This window comes from Colletotrichum siamense (genome assembly GCF_013390195.1).
Source record: "Colletotrichum siamense strain Cg363 chromosome Unknown KSG_Cg363_contig06, whole genome shotgun sequence".
NCBI lineage: Eukaryota > Fungi > Ascomycota > Sordariomycetes > Glomerellales > Glomerellaceae > Colletotrichum > Colletotrichum siamense.
In genome coordinates, this window is record NW_023501019.1 from 1,603,844 (window position 1) to 1,629,288 (window position 25,445).

The window sequence follows — 25,445 nt, forward strand, 5'->3', positions numbered from 1 at the left end:
GGATGGTGACCAGGAAGTTGTCAAGTGTCAGGCGACGGGAACGAAACGGGCGAGGACGTGGAATATATCGGAGGGGGAAAATCTCATCGAGAGCTGTCTCTCGTCAGATCAAGCATGTATCTCCGCCCTGCGGCTGAGCATCGTGGCTAAACAAATGACCCTGTTGCGCTGTCTCGTTTGATTTGCTGAGTTTCTCTGGGATGCAGGCGACATTGTGTTGGTTCCCGGCGGTTAAAACCGTCGGCGCCTAATTGCGATGGACAGCATGCAAACCGCATTAGACAAAGACAGGGGAGTAAACTTAAGCAGTCTCCAGCCGCTCGACTGGAGAAAATTCATCACGCCATCCGAACCTCATGTTTTCATAGCAGCCGATAGATCTGCTTCGCTTAATGAATACAGCGCTCTACCCGCAAGCCCTCGTCAAATCACTGTGTGACAGAGTCTACTACAGGGCGCACAGAACACATGTTAACCTCGCCACAGCAAATGCCCCAATACCTCCCCTGGAGCCTCGACTTTATCGCCCAGAGCCAGCTCGATGAAGTTCCTGGCGACTGCCTCGGCCTCTTGGAGACGTGCCTGATCCTCGCCATCCAATTTGGCACACGCTGCCCCAAGATCTTCGTTTCGCGCCAACAACAGTATAATCGCTTCCGCTCGCTCCACTACTGCTTTGCTGACCCCATTGAGTGCCGCGCAATTGCTACCGAAGCTAGATATGCTTCTTCCAAGACGAAGGTCGTAAAGGAAAACTACCTGGTCGTCTATTGGGGCAGCCAGGTCGAGACGCACGTCCATGTAAGCAAAGGTTAGACCTGGCCGGTCTCGCAGGTATCCGCCTTCGAAAATCTCATGACAATGCGTAGTTATGAGTACCTTAGGCGCATCGGTACCGAGCGCAGTGAAGTGGTCCATGAGTCCTGCCATAAGCCCGGCTCCATCGTCGGCTGTAGTACCCTTACCGAACTCGTCAATCACGACGAGACTCCGGCGAGTAGCATGCCGCATGACAAAAGCTCCTTGTCTCAAGTCAGTCCCAAAAGCGCTTTCCTTCTGTGACACGCTCTCCCGCGTCGAGATGCGAGTGAGAATCTGGTCCGTAATTCCTATTGTAGCAAGACTGGCCGGGACGAAGCTTCCAATATGGGCTAGGTAGACAATAAGAGCGACTTGTTTTATGTAGACGCTCTTGCCCGAATGATTAGGCCCAGTAATGACGAGTGCCGTAGTTTCGTCATGGTGACCTCGAGGGTTACCGGAACCCCCCTCTAGCATGCAATCATTTGCGATGAATGAATGTACGGCCAGTTCTTGAAGCGGATGGCGTCCGCCCTGGATGGAGATGACATTGTCGGTTGTCATTGTTGGAGCCGTCCAGCCATAATTCCGAGCCCCCCGTGCTAAAGCCACCAAACAGTCGAAGTCGCCACACGCATCCGCGGCGTGGTTTAGGACGGGGGCATGTTCAAGAACCTCGCAGGCGAGGTTGTGAAGAATCTGTATCTCTAGGTCTTCGCCAAATCTTAACCAGGTCTTCTCGTTAGGTGCCCAAACATCAGTACGTACGTACCTACGATTCCCGAATAGGGGTCACCTAGTTGAGCGTCCAGTTCTGCCATGCGGCGGTTCTTGAAATAGACGCTACCCCCGGTGATGAACATAACTTCCCATCTGTCATCATAAAGCTCTTGTCCCATGTACGCGGGTGTGCCATCTTGGCGAAGAGAGACCACCGTGAAAAAGCCTAGCTGTGGCCAAAAGACGCAGCCAGTGACATATGGCTGAGCCCATTCAGGGAGTTCTTGTGACATTGAATTGCGTATATCGTCCAGAAGGGAATCCAAGCCCTGATAGTCATGCTTTAGTTTGTCAAGCTGCATATTGACATGGGGCTTCACTGCAATCCTCGAGCTAGCCTTGACTTCGTCAAAATCGATAATAGAATCGACTTTCTCAGCGACGCCTTTGATGACACGAGCGGGAATAATAGAAAGAACCTGATAAAAGATATTAGCAGGATGAAGGGATGTCTAGTCATATGGAGAACTTACTTGTTGTACGCAAGCAAGGCCATGCGTGTGTTGCAACTGCAGCATGGCATCTCGAAGTTGAAGAACAGCAATCGAAAATCGAGTCAAAGACCACCAAACACCACGGCCAATGGCTTTTCCGGTTGGCATATCTGCTCCTCTTCTTAACTGTTCCAGAGGCCTTCGTACATCCTGAATCTTCTTCAGCGCTCCGCACACACTTTCGAGTGCCTCTGCATTGTCGGACTGAAGCAGGACCGTGACAGTTTTCTGCCTCTCGCGGATCGTGTCAAGATTGATCGAAGGGCGCAAGAACATTTGCCGCAGTTTGACCTTCCCTTGAGGAGTGCTTGCGAAGGGATGAAACAGACCATAGACTGACAGGCTCTCTTTTGAGCAGGAGCCCGCTGTGGCCGAGCCAGACATCAACCTGTTCGGATGAAGTTCGGATTGGAAAACTTGGAGCGAAGAAATCGTTTCATCGGTAACCAGCATAGAATCCGAAAGGGCAAACATCTGAATCGAGGCTACCGGTACCCTTAACAGACCATCAGCAGCGTTGCCAATGCGAGCGATTTCACCCAAAACGGCCCCGGCACACCCAATCTGGCAGGTGTCAGCCCACTAGAGCTCGCCTCTTGATAATTCAAAATTTGAACCTACTGATGAAAAGCAATCGAGGTCGACGAATGAGCCAAGGCGCATGAGCTTGATATTTCGACACCCACCTTGCGCGACGTCATTCGGCAAGCCACCGGTAGCAGTGTTCACCACAATTGGCCCCGAACGGATAGGTGGCAAGTCTATCAACTTATCGATGGAGGCCTGGTGGTTGAACTCGTTCGAGCCGACAGTTCGCAGGAGGTAGCGCTCAGTTCCGGGATCGTCTAATCCGTGCATTGAGCGTTGTTCCGCAGTATCGTCACGGAGGAACCTACCTTCACGGGGAACGACCTTGTGCTCTTCGAAGAAACGAACCACCTCATCGGGCATCTTCAGGGGTAACACAACCACCGTCGGCTCGACATGAACCATGAGAAAGTTGATAAAAGTAAGCAAACCGGTGCCGGGTGCATCGCGTAGTAGATAGATAGTATCCTCAGAAGTCCTGTAGTAGGCGCATCCAAGAGCACTCTTGTCCTTGACATCAACAGCCATGACAACCTCATCGCACCAGTGTTCTGGAACAGCTGCCTCCCCGGAAGAAGGCCACTGTCCATGAGCGGGCAACCGTGGCTGCGCCGAAAAACCGGGGTGCAGACTTCTAGTCGGAGACGATGAAAGACCATCATCAGGCAAGTGTTGTTGCAAAGCCGAAATCTGAACTGATGCGGCAGCGCGTACGCCCTGACTCGACCGGTCTCCGCGGCGTACTGAGTGAGCACCCCGTGGAGTAGGAAAAATGGGCGAAGTACGAATTGGCCCGACAAGACTGGGACTGCGTCGCTGGCGGTGCTGAAAGGGGCCTCGCAAGATGGACGGAAGTCCTGACTTGCTACTCGAGCTGCTCCTCAAACGAGATTGACCGTATTGAGAGTGGAGGCTAGGCGCGCCACTGGCAGACATTGCGGCACTCTTGAGGTTTTGATCGAAGGTTGATAGAGGCAGCGAGTAGAGGAGAACACGATGTTGTTGTTTGTCAAAATCAGACGCCCTCAGGCAAGAAGGATAGAAGTATTCTACTTTGGCAGCGGTGGCCTGAAAAGGGCGTGGCATACACGTACTTGCCTCACTGGAACAAGGAAAAGAAAATGTGGCAGGTGCAGGTCTCCAACCATGCATCTCCGTCTCGTGCGAGGAAGGTGTACCCCTCGAGGAAGTAAGCGACGGCCAGACGTTACGGAGCCTGAACTCATACAGGCGGAAGGGCAAGGCGGTAGTGAGTATTACAACTACAACACAAACATCGTTCGGCCAAGAGTGTCCATTCATCCGACATTACACATACATCATCGAACAAGAACCAGGGCTAGTTCGTGATGTGCGTTTTTGTTGAATCAATTATCCACTAGTATCATATTTGGTGGTCTAGTCCGGTCGAGAAGAAGATCCATGGATACTTCGTGGTGACCGCTTCCAGATATCTGCAAACCAGACTGCTCTCATGGCGAGGCAGTGGTTGCTTGGGTCTTCTTGTCGTTTTTAGCCCAACTGGCGAAGTCGTCCTTCTGTTTCCTGATATCGACGAAGCCCGGCCGGCTCTCAAGAATTCGAAAGGGGTTGCCCAAGTAATCTTTCTCAACCTCACCGCTGCCACTGAGGAACCCTGCCTCACCCTCCCTCTCAATTTTGCCAGCCCAGACGCGCCATTGAATCGGTCGAAGGTTCGGGGCACCCAGTACAAGTCCCAGTATAACGATAATGGTCGCGACTGCCGTTTCGATCGTGATGTCTGCGGGTAGCGAGGTCGTGGCTGAATCAGGTGACGAAGACAAAGGCGATGCGGCTCGGAATGATTGTAGTGCCGTATGCTCCTGGGCTGAATAGCAACTGTTGCATAGGATACGACGTCAGTCATGAACGGCTGCGGAGAATGCGAGCATGGTCGAACTCACGCGTGACCCAGCAACACAAGCCCAAAGGCAGCAATGGAGCGAGAAATCCACGTCATGGTATCTTCATGCGTCGTGATGCGTATGGCGTCAAGCGAAAGCTTCCTGGGGCAGTGGGCGAAGATGGAGTCAAGGTGCAGGTCTCATCATTTGCATTTGCATAAATCACATAACAGGCAATTAGGTAGGTGTCTAACTTACCTCGGACATGAGCCGTTATAAGGCTAAGCGAGCTACGAGCCGTGCGGCTGTAACAGAGATTATGCATTTAAGGGGGTTCAGACGCCGCTGAAAAATGTACGAATTCGATCTCTTGGAACCTCGAATTACGTTTCGACCAGAGCAATGGCCGGCCGTTACATGATACCTTAGCCCTTCAACATCGATGGGTGAGCCACAGGTCCCCAACGCGTTACAAACCCCCAACACGTCGCAACGCCCATGCAGAAAACTCGATGCGCCTTGGTCGTTCGCGGCCGCCGTGCATGAGACTGAGGAACGGATATCGGCTCCCATCAGTGGTAATAAGTAGTTATGCGCCACATTTGCCACCATCTCGGCCTCGGTCAAGGATACAGGATCAGGATGCTCAGCTTGCAAAGGATACTCGCAACGAGGCCCTCAACCTGGTCGCAGACGTGTAAGGTCATTTCTACTCTGCTCCGGGGGTTCGACCGGTGTCATACAATGCTAATCTCCATGTTGATCCAAACTCCACCTGTAAAACAGTCACATGCCATCCAAGCACGAGAGAAAACTCCCCGCAACCCGCACATTTATTGCTTGCCAGCTCATTCCACGCTGAAAACGCGAGATTCACCTATCACAGCGTGCTGTATCAAGTTGTACTCACTCTGGCTGGTCTATCCAGTTGTTGAAGTGGCTTCCTTCAAGCTCCTCCACCCTCCAGCTGCTCTCTTGCCCCCGCAGGATCTGAAGCTGCGGATCATGCATGAGATTCTCATCATAGCCTGACAGACCGTCGAGCAGGTCCTGTCTGCCGTCGCCGAAGCCAAGCGGATTCGTCCATCTAGGCTCCAGCATGGGATCCCCATACGGATCACCATATGGATGACCTCCATGGCCCATCAAACCCGGATCGATCATGGGCTCAAGGCCGTCGTGGTGGGACATGGGTCCGTACTGGCTCATACCGTCGAAGCGGCCATCCATGGGTGGGGCGGAGTAGCCCATTGCCGGAGATGGCGTCTTTCTGATAAGAACGTCCTCGACAAAACCGGTGGCGTCTTGTCGTTGATGAACGCTCTGCTGGTAGTACTGCCCACCAAGGCCCGTCTGGCTGTACGGTGCTGGCAGAGGCTTGCCGGGGTTGCTGTAGTGATACATGGACTGAGTCTGCACTCCAAGACCCATCGGGCTGCCTGAAAGCGGGGGATAGTTGTGAAAGATTGATGCCGGCGCATCGTTGCGACCGTTTCCCGGCTTCTTGATCTGTCTGCTTCTCGAGCTTGCTCGGCTGGCACCCCATTCGAGATCTTCCAAATCACCCTCCTCGGAATCTCCCTCTCCGTCCCTTGCCTTGGGCCTCGGTTTTGACGGTGTGAACTTGTAGCCCGGATGGGCTTTCTGATGATTAGCTCGCTCCATCTTAGCCCACTCGTTGAATTGATCGCGGACGTGTTCAGGCTCCAAGGGCCAGCCGCTGCCGCAGACCTGAGATACGACTTGGTGGTTATTTTGCGTGCAGAGACTCTTGGCCAAGTTCTGGTACGCCTTGCGATACAGCATGAATGCGTTCATGGGCCGTTTGATCCTACCGGGCGTCTTGCTCTCTTCTACCTCTTTCAATCGTGTCTCCGCCGATCGCTGGACGTAGGCCTCGATGTCAGCCACGGGCACTTGAGGCTGCTCTCTCGCCAGCTCGCTCAGTGGCTTTTGGAGCCCGTCAACCTTCTTGGACGATTTGGCACGCTCCTTTTTCTTCCTAGGGGTTGATTTCTCAACGCGGCCAGTGCGGGTTGCCAGAGACTTGCTGATAGAAGGCCCTTTGTGAATGTTGAGTCCGCTTCGGGTTGTTAGCACATCAGACGCACGGGAGGGCGTCGGCGGTGATGTGTCAGGGGTACTGTAGGGCTGTGAAAAGACTTGTGAGCTACTTCACATCCACTTGTTGCTGCGTTGATTGCGTACCTGATGGTTTAGGTCTCCGGAGAGCGGTCCATAGAGTGAGCCACCACTGGTATCATAGCCCGTGTGGTTGTACGAGTGCTTCAGTAGGTCAGTTTGGTCCGTCTTCTAGCGCGTTTGACGTGGCTGCTACTTACCATCTGGCTCTCGTGTCCGCGGTGGGAGTACGGAGAGGTATGATCGTATGGCATGTCTTGTTGAGGACCAGGCGTACCGTATCGAGATGGCGTTTGGTATCCACCCATATCATTTGGGTGCAGATGCTCTCTTGGATACGATGTGGTTCCGGTCGGTCGTATCATGTGATGCAGTCCGTTGGTGTAGATGTCATCGTTTGAAGGAGCTGGAGAAGGTGGGCCGTTGTGTGCCATTCCAACAAGTGAGAGAAATGGTAAATGACGAAGAGAAAAGACTGGCCCGTCAGATGATACCCAACTACTTGATAGTCGATGGAAATGTGGACAGGTATGACGAAATGAAGAAGAGGTTGATGATGGGGGTAGTCCAAGGCTTCAAATGAGCTGGGTGTTTCGCTCTTTGGTTCCCTGGAGTTACCACAACAGCCCTTTCTCGTTTCCAATCCTCAAGTGGAGATATTCTTGATACTTGTGGGAGAATCAAGTGGTCGCAGGACGACCCAGGTGATGAGGGTGGGACAAGGCTCGACCAATGTGAGTGTTGCACAGCACAGTAGCCCGGTAAGGTGAATGCTTGAGGGGAAAGCAGCCGGCAGCTGTGAGATGAGAAAGGATTGAAAGTTGAAAGGGGAGCTGCACTGCAGATATCTACATTCAGCAGATGTTGAAATTATTGCAGCTTGGCGGGGGGTGTGCTTGGAGGGTGGCGTGTGCATCAAGTTGCACGATGGGAGGAGGGCAAGTGAGGAGTTCGGAGAGATGGCAACTGTTGGTAATCCTGCTGACAAGGAGAGGCCTGTTGAGTCTCTCGCTCCGTCTCTGCTCTACTCCTGCGTCTGCTGGTGTATCTGCCACTGGTGTCCTTCTGGGGAGCTGTCTGTCTTGTATTGCAGCTGCAGCTGCAGGTGGATGAGGTGCAGGTGTGGCTAGTGCATGGGCAGGTCCAGGTAATGTTCTGAGTACGGGTGACAGCCTCAGAGTTGAGGTATGGCCAAGGGATGCAAGGTCTGGGAATGGAGTGACGAATACCTCGCAAGCAGCCGAAGAGCAGGGATCAGGCAAGTGATCTAGGACCGTTCCCCTGGGACGCAGGATGCGACGACAATGTCAAGCTTGAGATTTGACTGAACGAGCTTGCTAGGGAGCGGCGGTGAGGTGAAGACTGGCCAAGCATGAAAGGCTCTATGAATAGCCTGTCGTCTTTGTGACAAGGGGGTTTTGCTTGCTTGAGATCGAAGCTAAGTGATGGTCTTTGATGATATCGCTCGATGCAGCTCTCTCTTCCTTCTAGCTGGGTGCTCTGTAGTTGTCGATGTCAAAAGCGGACACCGGGAGTCTCTTCGGTAATTCGTGTATATTGATGCTTGTCCGATCTCCCTTCAGTACTCCAGTAGAGTTGTTCGGTATGCTGGGTCAGTTGTCTTGCCGCCTTCTCTTTCTACCCTCTCGGTTCTTTCTCCTCTTCTGTCTCCTCTTCTGTCTCTTTGGGTTCCTTCTTCTTGTCGTTGGGAACCTTGGCAAGGATAGCCCCCTGCGACCTGGAGAGTAATAATGTTCCAACGTGATGGGAGTGATGGTGGTGAGGGCAAGTGGTAATCCGAGTGTTGTGAATGGTACGGGTGTGATGCTGTACCGATCACCGGTCAGGGAAGCCGGGTCCAAGAGCCAAAGCCAGGGTCAGAAGCATCCGGGAAGCGAAGTGAAGCAACGCAAGTCAAAGCCCAGGACACCTTGTCTTTGTCGTAAGAGGAGATTCATTCATTGAATCAGATGCTAGGTGGGAGGAATGAAAGAAAAGCATCTGGCTGGGCTGGGTGGTTTTATGTGTACATGTTACGCATGTGCATCTAAGGCGACCCTCTGGTTCTCTTGCCTTAGCCTCTGTCGTATGCCGTCGCTGGCTTCTCTGCGTCCGAAAGAGCATCTAGCTGATTGCCGCATTCGGATGTGGGTTTGAAAGCGGCGCCGGGCGGCCGTACACCAGCCTTACCCTACCTTAGGCAAGGCACATATCCTTAGCAAGCCCCGGCCGCTGCTCGTCTGTCTATCTGTTTGGCCGTCTTCGGTTAAGACGAATGGGTTGTGCCTCTTCTGCTGTCATGGTCCAGGCTAATATGCCGTACCATGGGAGCTGCCATGCAATACCCTGCAATGCGCCCTGCCTAGCACTCTGAGAACCAAAGGAGCTGACATTCAAGAGAGTGTAGCAGCCTCGTAATAATCATAGAAACAGCCCGGACTCGCAGGTCTTTGATTGTCAACGACCAACAGGGAATTAATCATGGGCAGGGATGACGGCGCCGGGGGAAGGGGGGCATCAGCCGTGTGATGTGATGCTTGCTGCCGGAGTGGGCACCTACGTGCGCCTGTTTACGGATGGATATCCATGTCTTGCTTCTCTTGTCGTTGGCAACAGGGCAGTGGCCGCTGTTGGAGCTGGTGCCTCTCGGGGCAGCACCGAGCAGCCATTAGCTGACCCATCCATCCTGTGCCATCGCCATATCTTATGTTGGCGAGGGTATCTTCACGGGAATCGTGTCTGACCATGTTCCCCCACCGGTTCGCGCTGGTAACCGAAGAATGTGGCGGTGGCATTTTCTCTGTCGGCCAAGCCCAAGACTTCTAGAGCGGATGGGGTCAGCGTGGACGTTGTCTTTCCTCCTTCTCTTGCCCCTGCTCATGTCTCTTCTTATTCTTCGCTCACATATTCCGATTTCTTCCCTCAGCTCTATTTCCATTCAGCCGCTGACAATGTGTGTGCTATCGCCCTTCGTAACTCACACCTCCTCCCTCAGGCCGTACCGTGTCATGGGGGCCAACATGTGGCTCAATCTCCCCCACCCTTGCCCTCCACCCCCGTCGTTTTGCTTGCCATACCATGACAGAACAATCCAGGCGGGAGACAGACAAGAGACCAGACTCAATAGGTTTTGACTGTGACTGGGGCGGAGAGCAGGAAGAGATGAGGTTCGGGCCCGGAGGCGGGCCCAGGCCCAGTGAAAGGTAGCTAGGTCTAGGGAAGCAGGCAATGCCGGGGCCCAGCCAGTGGACTGGGAAGGTGCAGGGTAAGAGCAATGCAAGGGGACGCGAGGCGAGAGGAGGCGAGGGCGACAGAGGGGGAGGCGTTGGCACCAAAAAACCATAAAAAAAAAAAAAAGCTGTTCAGTTGGTGAAGTTGGGTTAGAGAGGCTCAAGAGGAATGTTTGTTTGCTCGAATCGGTACATCGGGCTGTCTGTGCTGCCGGAATCGTTGGTGGCGCCTGTCCTGATTGGCCTAGTCCAAGAACAGCCTGTGGCGCGTTCAGTTCTTTGATCCTGACAAGTTGAACTGACACCCGACACAGTGTGGGCTGTCATCGCCCCGCTCTACGCATAGGTAAGGTAATGTAGGTGGTAAGGTATGGTACCTACATTAGGTACCTTCCTTACCTTAGGTGGTGCCTACTTACCTAGGTACGTGCAGGGCACTTGCACCAGCCCCAGGCCTGCAAGGGCGACCACGCGCCAGGTGCAGGAGCATACGTACCTAGATAGGTACGGATACTGAGGTGCGCGAGGTACTGTAAGCCCAGTCACGTGGCGGGTCCAAGACGGGTGCGGGCAAGCGGGTGTGGTAGGTAAGCGGAGGTAGAAGACCTTCCTCGTCCATGTCCATGTCATCCCGGGCACCCCCATCTTCTATTCCCGTCTATGAATGCTACGCAGCAAGCAGGATCGATTCCACACAACACCTCCTTGCCTTCTCTAAACTCTTACTTGACCTACTTTACCCACTGCAACTGTTCATATTGCGCACCTAGGTACCTTACCCAACCTCATCCCTCACCAGCTAAGTAAAACCACACTTGTCCCGGCAGTCCTCCCGTCATCGCCGTCCTCGCATCGTCACCTGGCTTGCTGTCTTGCTGCTTGCCTTGGGTGTACTAAGTGCACTCAGTTGGCGATAGACACACATCACAGATGGCTGCTCTCCACCCCAACCAACAGACTGAGTTGGGTGAATCTCGCGTCCGCATCTGTGTCTAAGGTAGTGTAGGTATGCCTGCACCAAGCTGTAGTTGGGTGAAGTGCTTGTGCAGTGCACTCCACATGACCTCACCAGAGACTCAGCTGTCGTTCCAACACCCCCTCCGTTCTCGCCAAACCCCGGCTGCCCGCTACCAACCATCACCCCTGCTGCGAATCCGATTCCACCATTTCCCATTCATAGCCAATCTGAATAGGACGCGCTGGCGAATCAACGAGCTGTTACCCAACATTCCGCACCGCGCCATGTGATGAGGGTGGGTGACAGAGGAAGGATAGATTATGCTGACTGAGTACCTAGAGGCAGTAGACACCCACCTCTCGCGTGTTTGATCCGTCCTGTAATATGAGTTGGCATACTGTTTGTCTTGTTTGCCGCCGACATTTATGTCGTAAGCTGGACCTGGAGTCCCGATTCCCGGGCCTAGAACCCATTGTCGGTGCACGTATTCCAGTTTTTAGGAGGGTCCTCCTCATTGAGCCCATGGACGCTCGACAAGTCAGCTGGAGACCGAGACAAAAGAACGAACCGTACCTACCTACCCAAGGTAAAGTAGGCACCGTCCGGCATCTTCGGATAGCCCGTCTTGTGCCACTACCACTCCCACAACCACTGCCACCAAGGCAAGGCAGTGTGCGGGCGACAGAACCGATGGTGCCGCCTCAGGCTCGCTCGACAGCTCGTCTCCTCCGGATAATAGTGTCCTTGCACATCGTCAACCCCATTCCAGAGCCAGTAGAAGAAGCTACAAGCAAGTGCTAAGACGAGCCAGCCTGGAGCCGCCATCGCAGCCGGGAATGGACTTTGCGCGCATCCTCTGAGCCAGTCGCCTTCCTTTCCTGCGGCGCTTGCGGCTTACGTCTGCAGCTATAGCGCGCTACCTGCCCGGCCATGCCTCTGGATCTGGCACTAGACTAGACGCCGCCAAGGAGATTTTCTTCTCCAAACTTTGCTTAGCTTAACCTCTCCGACCCGGGCCTGACTCTTAAGATACCTAGGTACGGGTAGTATGTCGCCGACCTGTCTCACTGCTATCCTTTCCGTTTTCTCTCTTTCTGTTTTTGCCTCCGCCTTTGGCTTATTCCTCTCTTCATGCAGAGCTCTCCCTCGAGGGACTGCAATATTCCCGCCCGTTCCCGTCTCGTACCATGCACGTGGTAAAGCATGGTCTTGGCTCTTCTTCCGTTCGTTGGCAACCTGCATATCAAGGCACATAAACATCGATACGCTCGGTTTACGACCAGTCGAATGTCTCGTACAGCCCGTCTTCACATACAGTTGCCCAGAGACCCAGCCGCAGTGCGTTACCATGTATGAGGGCCGTTTGAGCTCCCACCCGACCGCCAAGTTGACGGGCTGTTTGCTGGCATCAGACATGTCCAAGGCGAATACTCAATCAACATCTCAGTAACTTCATGTCACTTACTCAAGGCCAGTAGTTTTGCCATGGGAAAAGGCTAGCGGTCAGTCGTGACTGCCATGACACTGACGGTCGCGCTTTCCGGACAAGGCAGGCAGAGGTTATCTCTCGCCGAGGGCATCTGACCGAGACATGCGAAGCCGATCGGTCGGACACCCCATGAGAACCGGGATGTGCGCATCGACAAATGTGATGCGTCGCGCGTTTGCCAATTCAATTCCCGCGTACAAAGTGACCGCGTTGAGATCACTGTTCAATCCAAGGTGAGTAGACCGCTGTTGATACTCTTGGTCTCTGGTCGCAGAACATAGCCTTTACGGCGGACTCCATGTGCCAAAGGCTCTTGAATAAACGTCGTGAAGGCTCTTTTGGTCATCCACACTCTATTGGATCATTCGTCATACACTTATCCAGCCACATCCTTCCACTGCCACGCGAGCTGCCATCGAACCTAATATAAATCCGTGGTCATGCCAGAAAGAATGCCCGTGCGTCCTCAGGCTGATCCCCTGTCTACACTGCCTCATAAGGACATCTCGAGACCACATGATGAAAGAGGCATTTTGCATCACCATCAACCTCTTGCTGCTGCCGCGTTCCCCATTACCCATGTGTTTTGCTCAGATGGCGCCGGGAGTCGATCCTGGAGGCAGCGATCGCCGACCTGGCTCTGTAGACTTGATCGGAGGCGTCAAAATTTGCTGACGTGGGGACGGTGACAACGTCGCTACAGGCGGAAGGACAGCAGGCAAAGCAGGTGTCTTGATGCTGGGAGGTTGCGGACGGGGCAGAGGAGGTGAATGCTTCGTCGGGGAAAGCCCAGCTTCAGCTGAGGGTAGTGTGAATGATGAGTGCGCTGAGCCAGGAACGCCATGTTCGCGACTGATAACCGGTGTTGCTGTCAAGCTAGACACTCCTGGCCTGGGCGATGAAGTATCTGCAGGGCCAGGAGTTGCCTCCAGTCGAGTGGGGCTCGACGATAATCCATCGCGACCAGTTGATACGGACCCGTTAGCCATGAAGTGCGCTGCAACATCGACTGAGTCATCAGCCTTGGGTGTCGCTGGCTCATTACTGCCTTTTTTGCCTGATTCTCTCTCTCTGACCCGGTCTGACGGTTCCGATGGTCCAGCGACTGGCGTAACAACAGGAGACACTCCGTCCAAGGTTGTCTTCCCGTCTTGTGAGTTGGACTCAGGCTGGGTAGTCTTGTCCCCAGAGAAAGAGGTTGATTGCGTACTCTCATCGGTCTGAGTAACGCTCGGTCCATCCATCGGTTGTGAGCGTGATGAAATTTCGACAATGATTCCAGCAGATGGCCGAGGACTATGTGCTGTGGGGAGCTGGCTGGCAGGTGACGAGTCGGAGGGTCGACTGACCTTCAGCTTGATTGTCGTCCGTGGCCTTGCAGTCGCCTCCTCCGCGCGTCGCCGGCAAGTCTGACAGACGAAGTGGAATTCTGTTCTCTCAGCCTCGGTCTCACTTATGCCTACGCACTTGCTGTGCTGCCAGACATTGCACTTCTCGCAGGAGATACTATGCGTCCCATCATCTACCTGGCCATAAACGCCACAAATGCAGTCGAAGATCCAGTCATCCTCTTCGTCTTCGTCATCGAGCTCCTGAAGCGCACGCTTGTTCTTCTCTATCTCAGCCTGCAGTCGACGTTCAGATACGCGACCTGAACCACTGCGGTTGTCTTCCGAAAGCTGAGAGAGTTCCCTTTCGTGCTGTGAGCGCCGGGCTTCCCGCTCTTTCAGGCGCTTTTCACGGGACAACAGCCTCGAATCTCGCTCTTTTTCGAGTTTGAGCCGTTGTTGCTCCTCTTTCCTTGCAGCAACTTGTTGAGCCTGGACCACTTGGGCCTCCTCCTTAGCCTTCTCCTCTTGCTTCTGTTGTTCGACTTTGCCAGCGATCCTGCTTGATCGTTTGGCATTCGCCATTTTCGCCAAATTAAGAAGCTCCTTCTCGCGTTGTTGCTCTTTGCGTTTCCTCGACTCTTCTTGCTTCTCCAAAATGGGCAGCAGGTGGTCTCGCAGAGAGTCTCGCAGTATCTTCTCGTTGTCGTCCTTGGTCTTGTGAAAAGAGGCGATAAGCCCTTGGACCTCTTCTAGGGTCACAGCAACACATTCCCACTTCATGCCACCGAGACCGTCGTCCTCGCGAGTAGGCGAAGGCGCTTCCGTGGATTCGCTTGGGGTTTGATCCGGTTCATCGGCAGCCTCTGCTGCAGAGACGCGGCGTCTCTTGTTAGACCGAGAGCCGTACTTGGTCGGCTTGGACTTCTTCTTCGGTGTTACTTGTTTCGGTGGAGCATCGGTGAGGCGGTATACCCTATTGTCATCGAGGACAAAGTAGGTGCGGTCATCCCTATCCCAACCCAGGGGTTCTATCCGCTGTTCAGGTATCTTAGTACGGTATATCGAGACTCGCCGAATTTCAGGCACTTACCCAGCTGGCCTGGTCGACATCCTTCTGTTCCTCCATCTTCTCCCTTATGCGTTCGGGACGCAGCATAATCCATTGTGTCATTTGTTGGAGAATCTGAATCTATTGCATGGTCAGCAATGAAGCTTGATAACTTGGCAATAGTGAGGAGCTGCCTTTCTCAAGACGTCAAAGTCGGCGAATTTTGCAGCAACCTCATCGGAACCAAACGGATTCTTTTCGGGCGCTCTAGCTAAATATTGCCTTCTGGTGTACTCGTCGAACAATTCGTGCCTGCTCCTGGTCAGCGGTCGGAAAACGCGAGGGATCTGGATTAAAGCGTACGTCAAGCCTCTGTGCGACGATATGAACTTGAGAAGAGCCAGGCCAATGTCCTGGAGCACGGGAGCGTTTGGCTTGAGGCATTCGGTTTCGATATCCTGTGGCATCGCGGGTCAGTAATTGCAAAGTTGGTAGGCACGGTTGGGAAGGGCAGGCAGCTTACTTCGGTGTCCAGACTGTCGTCAATCTTAACGACCTTCCCGAAAAGAAAGATCCATTGACACAGGTTGGCAAATTGCCATTGGCTGCGAATGCGATGGAGTAGGTTTGGTTCCTCTCGCTCTACAACGTCGATTTCTTCAATGGTCCGTTTGCGTGACGAGACCATCTTCTGGATTGATATGTCGCGTAATTAAGAGCGCCTTCTGGAAAGCAGGTATATGTCTTTGTCAATTGAGGATTACTATTCGAGGCGTCGCGTCGTGGGCATGTCGTGGCCGAGAAAGGGTTGAAACTACCAATGGCAAGACAAGGCGACGTAGAGGTTGATGGTGAAGACGTCGCGAAGAAAAAAGAAGCTTTGAAGAGACAAGGGAGTTTCCTGCGGCGCAGTGGCGCCGAGCGAGTGCACGTCAGGTAAGATGCGAAAGCGTTATCCGAGTCGGCAAGAGTGGTAAGAATGCAACAGGGCGAAGGACAAGAGAAAGCCGGCGTAACGTAGTTTCGCTCCTTGGGAGAAGTAATCAAAATCTGAGATGGGGTCGTCATAAGGGTTAGAATGCAGGTGCAGTGATGGCTGCCGTCCGGGGTGGTTTTGCAAGGCTAGAGGTGAGGTAGCAATGGCGTGCAGTTTGTACGGCGTGGTACTTCTCAGCTGCCAGGAACGCGACCGTGTAAGATTACCTACCTAAGGCACCTTAACACGACGTGCCTGCCGTCAGGACCGACCGGCGACGCGTCGGGTTAGGCGGGTTAGTTTCTGACGGGTACTCTAAGGTTGCGTCCAGCGGGCCCGTGTTCTGCCGAGGACATGCACCATACTTACATAAGGTACGCCAGGTCCCTTCCATACCTAGGTAGGTAGTGTACCTTACATAAGCCTCACAAGGCAAGACTCAGCCCCGCCCCCCGTCCACATGTAGGTAGCCGGATGAAGAGTATCCATCTCCAAGCCGTTATCCCTCCCTTCCTCTGAATACCCAAAGCTCCCGTCCTTGAAGAACCGGCTTGATTCCCCGAAGTCCCTTAGCTCGTTCGTATTTACTCAGTTCCTTGGAATAATCTGCGTTGATACCTGGATACCTATGGTTCACCTGTGCTCTGATTGAGCGTCAGGGTAGGCAGCAATTTGGCTTCAGGCGGCGACCGGAATTGATATTGCGCAAATCGCCTAGTCAGGCAGAGCTGAGCAACTACACCACATGTGTGATGCAAGTTTTGAGGCTGTTAGTGCCTGATGTGACTAGTCCTCGTATTGAAAGTATACGTACGTTGAGTTCTGTGTGTCGTTCATGCGTGTGCTGTTCTTCCAGAGGCTACCGTCTCACCTTACCTAGTCCCCCGCCAGGGGGTGAGGGAGGACTTCCGATCCAGGGCTCCCGGCACCAAGATTCATCCTTCAGGACAGGGCCGCCCACGCCGACACGCTGACACCCGACTGTTACGCCGTTTCGAGACCTGGTGGGTACGTACAGTGAAACACGGCTTCCATGGGCACTGTCCAGGTACTTTGGCAACCCCTTGATAGTGTCCAAGTCCCTGGGACTACAGTGTATCCACATCCCCCTGGCTGGGCTCCGCCACGGCTACTTACTCAACCTTGGAAGGCACCTACATCTGTCTGTACCTGACTTCTGTACAGAGTACCGCAGTAAGGTAGGGTAGATTGTGGCTCACCACCAATCACAGTTTGCTCTTCGTGTCCTTGTCAGCAGCAGACGATGCCGACCATCCGCCTTGAACGCTGAAAATAGAACTACTTCGCCGAGGACGTCCCACATCGCCAAGTCTCTCTACAGTGCTCAAACTGCTGCGTACTGACTTACTTCCTCTTGGGAACTCAGGCTCTGACCAAGAACAATTAGCAGTAACGAACAACTCGTCGTCCATCCAGCCTCGACAGCTGCCGCAATTCAATCACCCACCATCTGAACACGGCTCCGATTCGATTGAAACGGAATCGCAAAGATTTTCTCGCGCTCACGATTGCGTCGGTGTTCAAAGTCCCCTAGATCCCAGACCTTCCATCATTCCAGCCTGTATTCCCGCCTTGACTCTGCTTCGACACTCGCGTTTGTCGACACCGGGAAATACCTACCCAGTTTGCGACCGACGACAACTTTTCCGACCCCGCGACCCATACCAAGGTGTTGCATCATAGCTGTACGCGACACGATCCGGCGCCTCGACATGGGCCTCACCGAGACCCGACAATAATACGGAACATGCGTCTTGTTCTTCGACCGTTATAGACATAACCGTACCCGCCCCTCACGACGTTGCGGACCGGTTCCGACAGCTGTGTCAAGGACGCGGTGGCTTCCACAAATCTCAAAACTCTTTTGAGCCTCGATTGGATTCGAATCATCAATTCGAGATGAATTCACGACCAGACGATAGCACAGGCTCCGGCGGGGACCGTCTGCAGGCAGACTCCCAAACTGGGTATGAGCGAGGGCGTCAAGGCCAGACTTCAGCACCGCCGCTGTCACCCAATCGGCTCGGCCTTTCGACCTACTGGGAACAGCCGTACGTCGCCGCCCCGACAAGCTCAGGAAGCCCAGAGTCCCCCATCGACGCGTCCGCGCTTCAGTTCGCACTTCCACCCGATATAAACCAACCTCCCCCACCGCCAATCCCACGATTGAATTCACCATCTCTGGACTCGCTTGATCGTCCTTCTCCGTACTACGATGAAGGTGCAAATAACGACTACTACGAGGATAGAGTACCTCTCACTTCGAGAGCTCAGCCCATCTCTGGGTCTTTAAGCGCCAATGCAGCGGGAGATGCTCAGCCCAGAGACAGCTTTCAGACTGTATCCGACATCGACAACACGACTTCAAGAATCCGAGATGCAAGATCTTTGGGCTATGATCTGGAGCCCGGCGGCATGGGTGCCGGACGACGCAGCTACGGAAACACGCTTAGCCCAGGAGGAGATCAGAGAAGATCTCGCTCACCGTCTACGGCTGGCGCGCTGTACAGAGCTGGCTCGATAATGCGAGCCATGTCGCAGCGTGTTGTTAACATCAGCGGCGAGGGCGAAATAATCGACCAGCGCAATTCACGCGGTCGGTCACCCTCTCCGGTGCCGGACCGTCGGCAACAGCTGCACAATTCTGCGCAGATGTTCACCGATACCTCCTATCATTCTCATTTCTCGCATGTGCCTGAAAAGACGCCAGAGGCCGCAGCCATCTTCGCAGAGCCTGCTCCTCCCCTCCAGCCGCGTGTCCCCATGAAGAATCCCCTTAAAGGAAAGTCTTTAGGCATTTTCCCTCCGGACCACCCGATACGAACCAAATTATGCGACTTGTTGGTGCACCCATTCACCGAGCCGTTCATTCTCATCCTCATCATCTGCCAAGCTGTTCTACTGGCAATAGAATCTGCGCCGGATGTCTTCACCCACCCCCGCCCTGACCGATGGGGTATCACGTGGATTGACTGGGCAATGTTAGTACTGTTTGCCATCTTCACTCTCGAGTTGATTGCTCGCATTCTGGTTTCCGGCTTCATCTTGAATGCTTCGGAATATAGCACAATCGATCGAAAACGGGGAGTAAGAGCGGCCGTCGTGGACCAGTACAGGAATATATTTCAACCCCAACGACAAAAGTCTGTCAAAGCTACGCGACAGATCAACCTCGGGCCCTCTGCTTTCCAGCGGTCATTCACTATCATGCAAGGCCAGACGCTACCTCAAACCGTGGAAGAACATCAGAGATTTCAGCTCGCGCGACGAGCCTTTTTGCGTCATTCTTTCAATCGCCTAGACTTCTTAGCTGTTGTCGCATTCTGGATATCCTTCGCTCTCAGTATCACAGGCATTGAGAGCCAAAAACACCTTTACGTGTTCCGCATGATCAGCTGCTTGCGGATTCTGAGGTTACTTGCTCTTACAAACGGCACAGCTGTAAGTGTCCCTTGCTTTCGAAAGCGTATGCCATACTGACATCCTGCAGATCATCCTGAGAAGTTTAAAAAAGGCGGCGCCGCTGCTCGTTCGCGTGGCCTTCCTCATAGCCTTCTTCTGGATCTTGTTTGCCATTATTGGTGTGCAGAGTTTCAAAGCCAGTTTGAGTCGCCAATGCGTCTGGCTTGACCCAACAGACCCCACGAACAAGACTAAATCTTTCACCAATGATATGCAATTCTGCGGTGGATTCCTCAATAATGTTACGGGAGACACCATGCCCTGGGTCCTGGTAGATAATGATGCCGTCTTGGACAACTTCAAGAACGGTAGCAAAGCTGGGAAAGGATTCATCTGCCCTAGAGGATCGATATGTTTACAACAGGAAAACCCGTTCAACGGAACTGTTAGCTTCGACAACATTTTCCAGTCTATCGAGATGGTTTTCGTGATCATCAGCTCAAACACATTCACCGACATCATGTACTACACAACCAACTCGGACTATCTTCCCGCGGCACTGTTCTTTGGGGCAGGTATCATGATACTCATGTTGTGGCTCGTAAACTTGCTCATTGCTGTCATCACGTCTTCCTTCCAAGTCATTCGGGAGGAGAGCAAGGCGAGTGCTTTCACTACGGAAGAGGAGCCACTGGTTCAGGAGCCAGTTGAAGAAGCACCACAGAAGGTTTCGGCACTGCGAAAGATCTACGATCAAACTTCTTTCTTATGGATAGCGGTCATCGCTTTCGGTCTGCTGGCTCAGTGTTTTCGAAGCTCTCGGATGTCAGACAGTCGCGGTCGGTTCATTGATGCCGTCGAGGTTGTCGTCACAATCATACTGGATTTCGAGATTGCCGTACGCATTGCCGCCGGTTGGCGCACTTTCCACAAAAGCCGACGCAACATTATCGACCTAGGCCTAGCTATTATCACGAGCATTATCCTCATTCCTCCAATCCGTAACTCGGGAGAACCTTATGCCTGGTTGACCGTTTTTCAAATCTTGCGGGTGTATCGATTGGTTCTAGCGGTGCCGATGACGAGAAAGCTCATCGTAATGGTCTTGGGAAACTCCAACGGTATTGCCAACCTGATGCTTTTCGTCTTTCTCATCACATTTCTCATGTCCATCCTGGCGGCTCAACTATTCAGGGGCGAGATACCGAAGCACAGCGATGACGGCGACCTCAACGAAGTCTCGTTTTTCACCATTTACAATTCGTTCCTCGGCATGTATCAAATCCTGTCGAGTGAGAACTGGACATCCATGCTTTACAACGTCACATCGTATTTGAACGCTTACAATACTGGCTGGATTGGGGCGATCTTTCTCATCGGGTGGTTCATCCTCGCGTTTCTAATTCTCGTCAACATGTTCATTGCTGTCATCCAGGAAAATTTCGATGTATCTGAAGACGAGAAGCGGCTCGAGCAGGTCAAAGCTTTCTTGCAGAGGAAAGAACTTGGCAAGTCCTCAAGCAACCTGACGTTGTCAAACATCTTCACCTTTGGCAAGGTGAAGCGGAAAAAGGATCCCCTCGACTACGGTCCGGCAATGATGGAAATGTTGCTAAAGGATGCTGTCGTGCATGAGTTCCTCGACGACTCCGTGGAGGGCCAGCATGATAGTCATGTCGAGGAGCAGCAGTCTCCCACGCGAGCCCAAACTGTCGCTGTCGGTGACGTGAAACCTGGCGTCATGTCATCCGTATGGGGCAAGATGACGTCCATTTTCAGCAGCAAGGATCCGAACCCATTCTACTCGAATATCCGTTTCGATGGGCCAAATGATACCCTCGATCCGCGTCAGATGGCGCGACAAGCAGTTTCCGCCACCTCTGCCCGGAGGAAGGCGCAGCGGGAGTACCTGGCGAGGCACCCAAATTACAACAACTCCTTGTTCATTTTCACACCCAAAAACCCCATTCGCCGTTTCTGTCAAAGGATCGTTGGGCCGGGGAGAGGGAACGAGCGATTCGATGGTGTCGAGCCCAATAAGATCGCTTGGTATGCCTCGTCTGCCTTCATTTATGCTTGTATCGTTGCAATGGTTGTGATTGCATGCGTTACGACGCCACTCTACCAGAAGCAGTACCAAGCAGAACATCCTGAATTCAGCATCACCTTCTGGTATGTGTGGACAGACACGGCGTTCGCTGTCGTATTTTCTATCGAAGCTGTTATTAAAGTAATCGCCGACGGCTTTTTCTTTACGCCAAATGCGTACTACCGTAGCTCTTGGGGCTTCATCGACGGAATTGTACTCGTCACCTTGCTCGTTAACGTTGGCACGTTACTCGCCAACGACGGTGCCGTGTCTAGAGCGATTGGTGCCTTCAAGGCATTACGTGCCCTGCGCTTACTCAATGTGAGTGACAGCGCAAGGGATACATTTCATTCACTTATCATCGTCGGCGGTTGGAAAATTCTCAGTGTAAGTATTTCGGTTTGATCCAACCATGATAAAGCTACATTTACTGACCAACGTCACACAGGCCGCTTTCGTGTCAATCTCCCTGTTGATCCCCTTCGCCATCTACGGGCTGAATCTATTCAACGGACAGATGGTTTCGTGCAACGATGGCGATGATTCGATCGTTCTTTTATCAGATTGTTTTGGTGAATTCAACAACACGCCATTCAATGACGACTGGCCGATGCTCGCCCCTAGAGTCCCATCCAACAGCTACTTCAGCTTCGATGATTTTGCGTCTTCTCTATTTGTGCTTTTCCAGATTGTCAGCCAAGAAGGCTGGACCGACGTTTCCTTCGCCTCACAGGCGGTGGTTGGGCGCGGATATCAACCACAGGAACTCAACCGACAAGGCAACGCCATGTTCTTCGTCGTCTTTAACTTGCTTGCGACCGTCTTCGTGCTGACGCTGTTCATCTCGGTGTTCATGCGCAACTACACTGAGCAGACTGGTGTCGCTTTCCTGACTGCCGAGCAACGCTCTTGGCTAGAGTTGCGCAAGCTTTTGCGGCAAATCTCACCGTCAAAGAGTTCCTACGATGAGTCAGAGAAGACTTGGAAGAAGTGGTGTCACAAGCGCGCAATTGAAAAGAGAGGCAAATGGTACACAGCCGTCACGTACGTCTTGGTCTGCCATCTTTTGCTCCTGCTCCTCGAATACCACGGCGAACCGGCCTGGTGGACCGATTCCAGAGATGGTTTGTTCTTGGCATTCACACTGGTCTACATGGCTAATATTGCCATTCGTGTCATCGGTCTTGGCTGGGCTCGCTTCCGCAGGAGTTCGTGGGATCTCTATTCCCTGGTGGTCGTCACGGGGGCTTTTGTTTCCACGTCAGTCCTCATCATCAGCAGGAACAGTGATACATATGTTCAGTTGCACAAATTCTTCTTGGTCGCCATCCTACTGCTTCTCATCCCTCGAAACGACGCCCTGGACCAACTTTTCAAAACGGCCGCTGCCAGTTTGACCACCATTGGTAATCTACTTGCTACATGGCTCGTTTTCTTCCTAGTATTTGCCATTGCTCTGACGCAGGCTTTCAGCCTGACTCGCTTTGGGGAGAATGAAGAGAGTAACATAAACTTCCGCAGTGTACCCAATGCTCTCATTCTCATCTTCCGAATGAGCTTCGGGGAAGGCTGGAATCAAGTTATGGAAGACTACGCTAACATTGAACCGCCACTGTGCGTGGATAATCCCGACTTTTTCGACAGCGACTGTGGCAGTAAACCATGGGCTCGCTTCTTGTTCGTGGCATGGAACATCCTCAGCATGTACATCTTTGTCAACCTCTTCGTATCCCTTATCTACGAGAGCTTCAGTTATGTGTATCAGAGGTCCAGCGGACTTGCTGCCGTTGATCGCGACGAGATTCGCCGTTTCAAAGAGGCATGGCGGAGTGTCGATCCTGCCGGTACCGGATTCATCAGCAAAGACGCTTTTCCTCGTCTCCTAGGCGAACTCTCTGGTGTATTTGAGATGCGCATCTACGATGCCGATGACTCGGTCAGACAAATTCTGGAGGATGTACGCAACGACGCCGCGACCTCCGGAGCACGGCACATGTCAATTGCCTCAGCAAGCAACTACAGTGCAGGGGTCGATATTCAGCGGCTGAACAGACGTTTGGCCCAGATCGATATCAACAAAGTGCGTGAACGGCGCCGTCGGTTCAATATATTCTTCGAGGAGGTTATGGTCTCGGCAGATCCTGACAAAGGCATTTCCTTTACGTCTGTTCTAATGATTCTGGCTCACTACAACATTATCAATGACAGCAAGAGTTTGAAGTAGGTGACCTCTCATCAACTTGATAGCATGTTGAGCTAACAAGTAGGCAGGCTGGAAGAGTTCCTTCGTCGGCGAGCCCGATTGCAGCGTGTCGAGGAAGAAGTTCGTCGAAGAATTGTCCTGGGATTCTTCGACACCCTGTAGGTTTCCATTTCCCCTTAACCTGTAGATGTTCAACACGGTCAACTAATCCTCGGGCCTTTAGCTACTGGACGCGGAAGTTCAAGAAGCATATCGACCTGAGAAAATCGGCTAGAATGACGGCGATTCCTCAGCTCGATATCCCTCACATCCTTGTGGATGACGACGAGCACCGGCAAAAGTCCTCTCCTGTAGCTGGAACTGGTCAAATGAGGTCTGCACTTCTCACTGTGGAGGACCCTAACAAGTCGTCACACAAGAGTTGGACACCAGGGCCAGACGTGGCATCCAACGACGCAGACTATCAACACCCGCTCAGTTTTCCACGGTCTGGCGTATCAACGCCAGGTCATAATTCGACGCACTCAGCTTTCAGCTTTGAGCTTCAAGAAGGTGGACAATCATCGGCTCAAAGTAGCCGACGTGGGAGTGCGGTCAGCCCAGTCCAAAGTCCTGTCAGCCCAGCACAGGTCAGCAACATGCTGGACGATTCCATCTGGCTGGAGAGTATTCGACGCAGCGCAACAGTCAGGAAATCGGTCCGCAAGTCTGAGTGGAACCGGTGATGTTGTCAATCGAACCATGAAACCTTTGTATTCATCATTGTCGTTTATTTTGGCTCAATTTTCCCGGCATTTAATACAACAAGCGATGGCGTTCAGGTCCTGGGAAAGGAGTTCTGGGTCTAGGTGAAGCATCCAGGCCCTGCTGCGGCCTGGTTGCAACCAAGATAATGATTGAATGATAGAGAGAGCCTTCGACACGGCACACATCAACTTTAGCAAGATGCTGTACGAAAAGGAGCCACTTAGACTAGCATTGACAATTTCAAAGCGCCCTGAGCTCATACTCCAAGTTTTCGATTTGCACCCGGCAATCAGGTTCCATCGCATCTAGCGCAGATGGTCAGGGCTATCCGACGCGAAGATTGTCGAGATTCCGAGTCTTTTGTGGTAGCCAAACTCAGTTCATGTGTTGTACGCAAAGGTCCCTTCTTTTCAAGCATCTACCGCTTAGACGTCGCGATCAGGCTTGGGAGGTGGAGTTGAGTTTCTCGTTCATCCGATGAATGACGAGAGCATCGAGGAAACGAAAGAAACTCTTTTTCGCCAAGAGTCTGAGTCAGTCGAAAATCTTGGCCGCGCAACGGCAGGCGCAGAAAGCCGAGCCAGTACTGAAAACAAATGCTGTGTAGTGATCTGCCGGAAGTGTGATGGCTTCACTGTTGTAGTGACAATACGTTTTGTCCATCGTCAATATTCTCGACCTTGTCTTGGCAGGCCTGGAGTATGGCAGGATGTTCTGCATAACCCGATGATTGGGAGGTGGAACGAGAGTTATTCGCTTTGGATTTCTATCTCCAATCTACCTATCGTTGTCGAATGCCGTCTAGTGGCTTGTCAAGAACGGGGGTAGACAGGTTCGAAGGTATCGCAGTTTTTGAGGCTGATATGGCGGCGGATGATGCAACCGCAACAGATGATTGACTTTGTTACAGCTTCCACCTCGTCTGCGACAGTTGGAATACAATGAAATGGAACTGATACGACGAAATGGGCACCGGGTTTGTTAATTTTCCGCGGGGAGTCGGGGAATTAGCCATGTCCAGGCCGATGGGAAGCAGTTCTCGTGTTCCTTCAGTCCTGTCTCATCTGGTCTGGTCTTGTCGCGCCTTCTCGATGCTCGGCTTTTTGCCGTTTCACGCTCACCGATGTTTCAAAATTGCCCGTCTCCTTGTTTTTCCTTCTCGATTTCTCAATTCTCCCAAACCAGCCCGTGTTGGTGGGCACTAAGGGACCCAGCGAAAGAGCAAAACCTCGGACGGATGGGTCGTTTGGGCAGGGGAACTGGATGAAGACAAGAAGTTGA

The 25,445-nt window shown here is 52.8% G+C and overlaps 6 protein-coding genes across 6 annotated transcripts; 1 reads left to right on the top strand and 5 right to left on the bottom strand.

Moving 5' to 3' along the window:
- Window positions 1-471: 471 nt before the first annotated feature.
- CGCS363_v009434 (MutS protein-like protein 5) lies at window positions 472-3,191 on the bottom strand (the record flags this gene model as incomplete). The annotated part of the gene is made up of 5 exons (XM_036641283.1): window positions 472-1,514; window positions 1,574-2,000; window positions 2,055-2,639; window positions 2,697-2,920; window positions 2,972-3,191. 5 exons carry the CDS (start codon window positions 3,189-3,191, stop codon window positions 472-474), a joined length of 2,499 nt encoding a protein of 832 aa, XP_036492921.1.
- Window positions 3,192-4,135: 944 nt separating this feature from the next.
- Window positions 4,136-4,644, bottom strand: CGCS363_v009435 (uncharacterized protein; the record flags this gene model as incomplete). The annotated part of the gene is made up of 2 exons (XM_036641284.1): window positions 4,136-4,523; window positions 4,589-4,644. 2 exons carry the CDS (start codon window positions 4,642-4,644, stop codon window positions 4,136-4,138), a joined length of 444 nt encoding a protein of 147 aa, XP_036493615.1.
- Window positions 4,645-5,434: 790 nt separating this feature from the next.
- Window positions 5,435-6,924, bottom strand: matMc (Mating-type M-specific polypeptide Mc; the record flags this gene model as incomplete). Its single annotated transcript, XM_036641285.1, has 3 exons — window positions 5,435-6,679; window positions 6,737-6,814; window positions 6,871-6,924. 3 exons carry the CDS (start codon window positions 6,922-6,924, stop codon window positions 5,435-5,437), a joined length of 1,377 nt encoding a protein of 458 aa, XP_036492922.1.
- Window positions 6,925-9,374: 2,450 nt separating this feature from the next.
- CGCS363_v009437 (uncharacterized protein) lies at window positions 9,375-9,680 on the bottom strand (the record flags this gene model as incomplete). The annotated part of the gene is made up of 3 exons (XM_036641286.1): window positions 9,375-9,489; window positions 9,575-9,598; window positions 9,652-9,680. The coding sequence occupies 3 exons, from the start codon at window positions 9,678-9,680 to the stop codon at window positions 9,375-9,377; spliced, it is 168 nt and encodes a 55-aa protein (XP_036492923.1).
- Window positions 9,681-13,559: 3,879 nt separating this feature from the next.
- Window positions 13,560-15,414, bottom strand: Ash1l-1 (Histone-lysine N-methyltransferase ASH1L; the record flags this gene model as incomplete). The annotated part of the gene is made up of 6 exons (XM_036641287.1): window positions 13,560-13,643; window positions 13,697-14,713; window positions 14,769-14,867; window positions 14,933-15,038; window positions 15,090-15,184; window positions 15,250-15,414. The coding sequence occupies 6 exons, from the start codon at window positions 15,412-15,414 to the stop codon at window positions 13,560-13,562; spliced, it is 1,566 nt and encodes a 521-aa protein (XP_036492929.1).
- Window positions 15,415-17,622: 2,208 nt separating this feature from the next.
- On the top strand, window positions 17,623-24,142 carry cch1 (Calcium-channel protein cch1; the record flags this gene model as incomplete). Its single annotated transcript, XM_036641288.1, has 5 exons — window positions 17,623-19,164; window positions 19,214-21,601; window positions 21,663-23,434; window positions 23,486-23,575; window positions 23,641-24,142. 5 exons carry the CDS (start codon window positions 17,623-17,625, stop codon window positions 24,140-24,142), a joined length of 6,294 nt encoding a protein of 2,097 aa, XP_036492932.1.
- Between the last annotated feature and the right edge of the window lie 1,303 nt (window positions 24,143-25,445).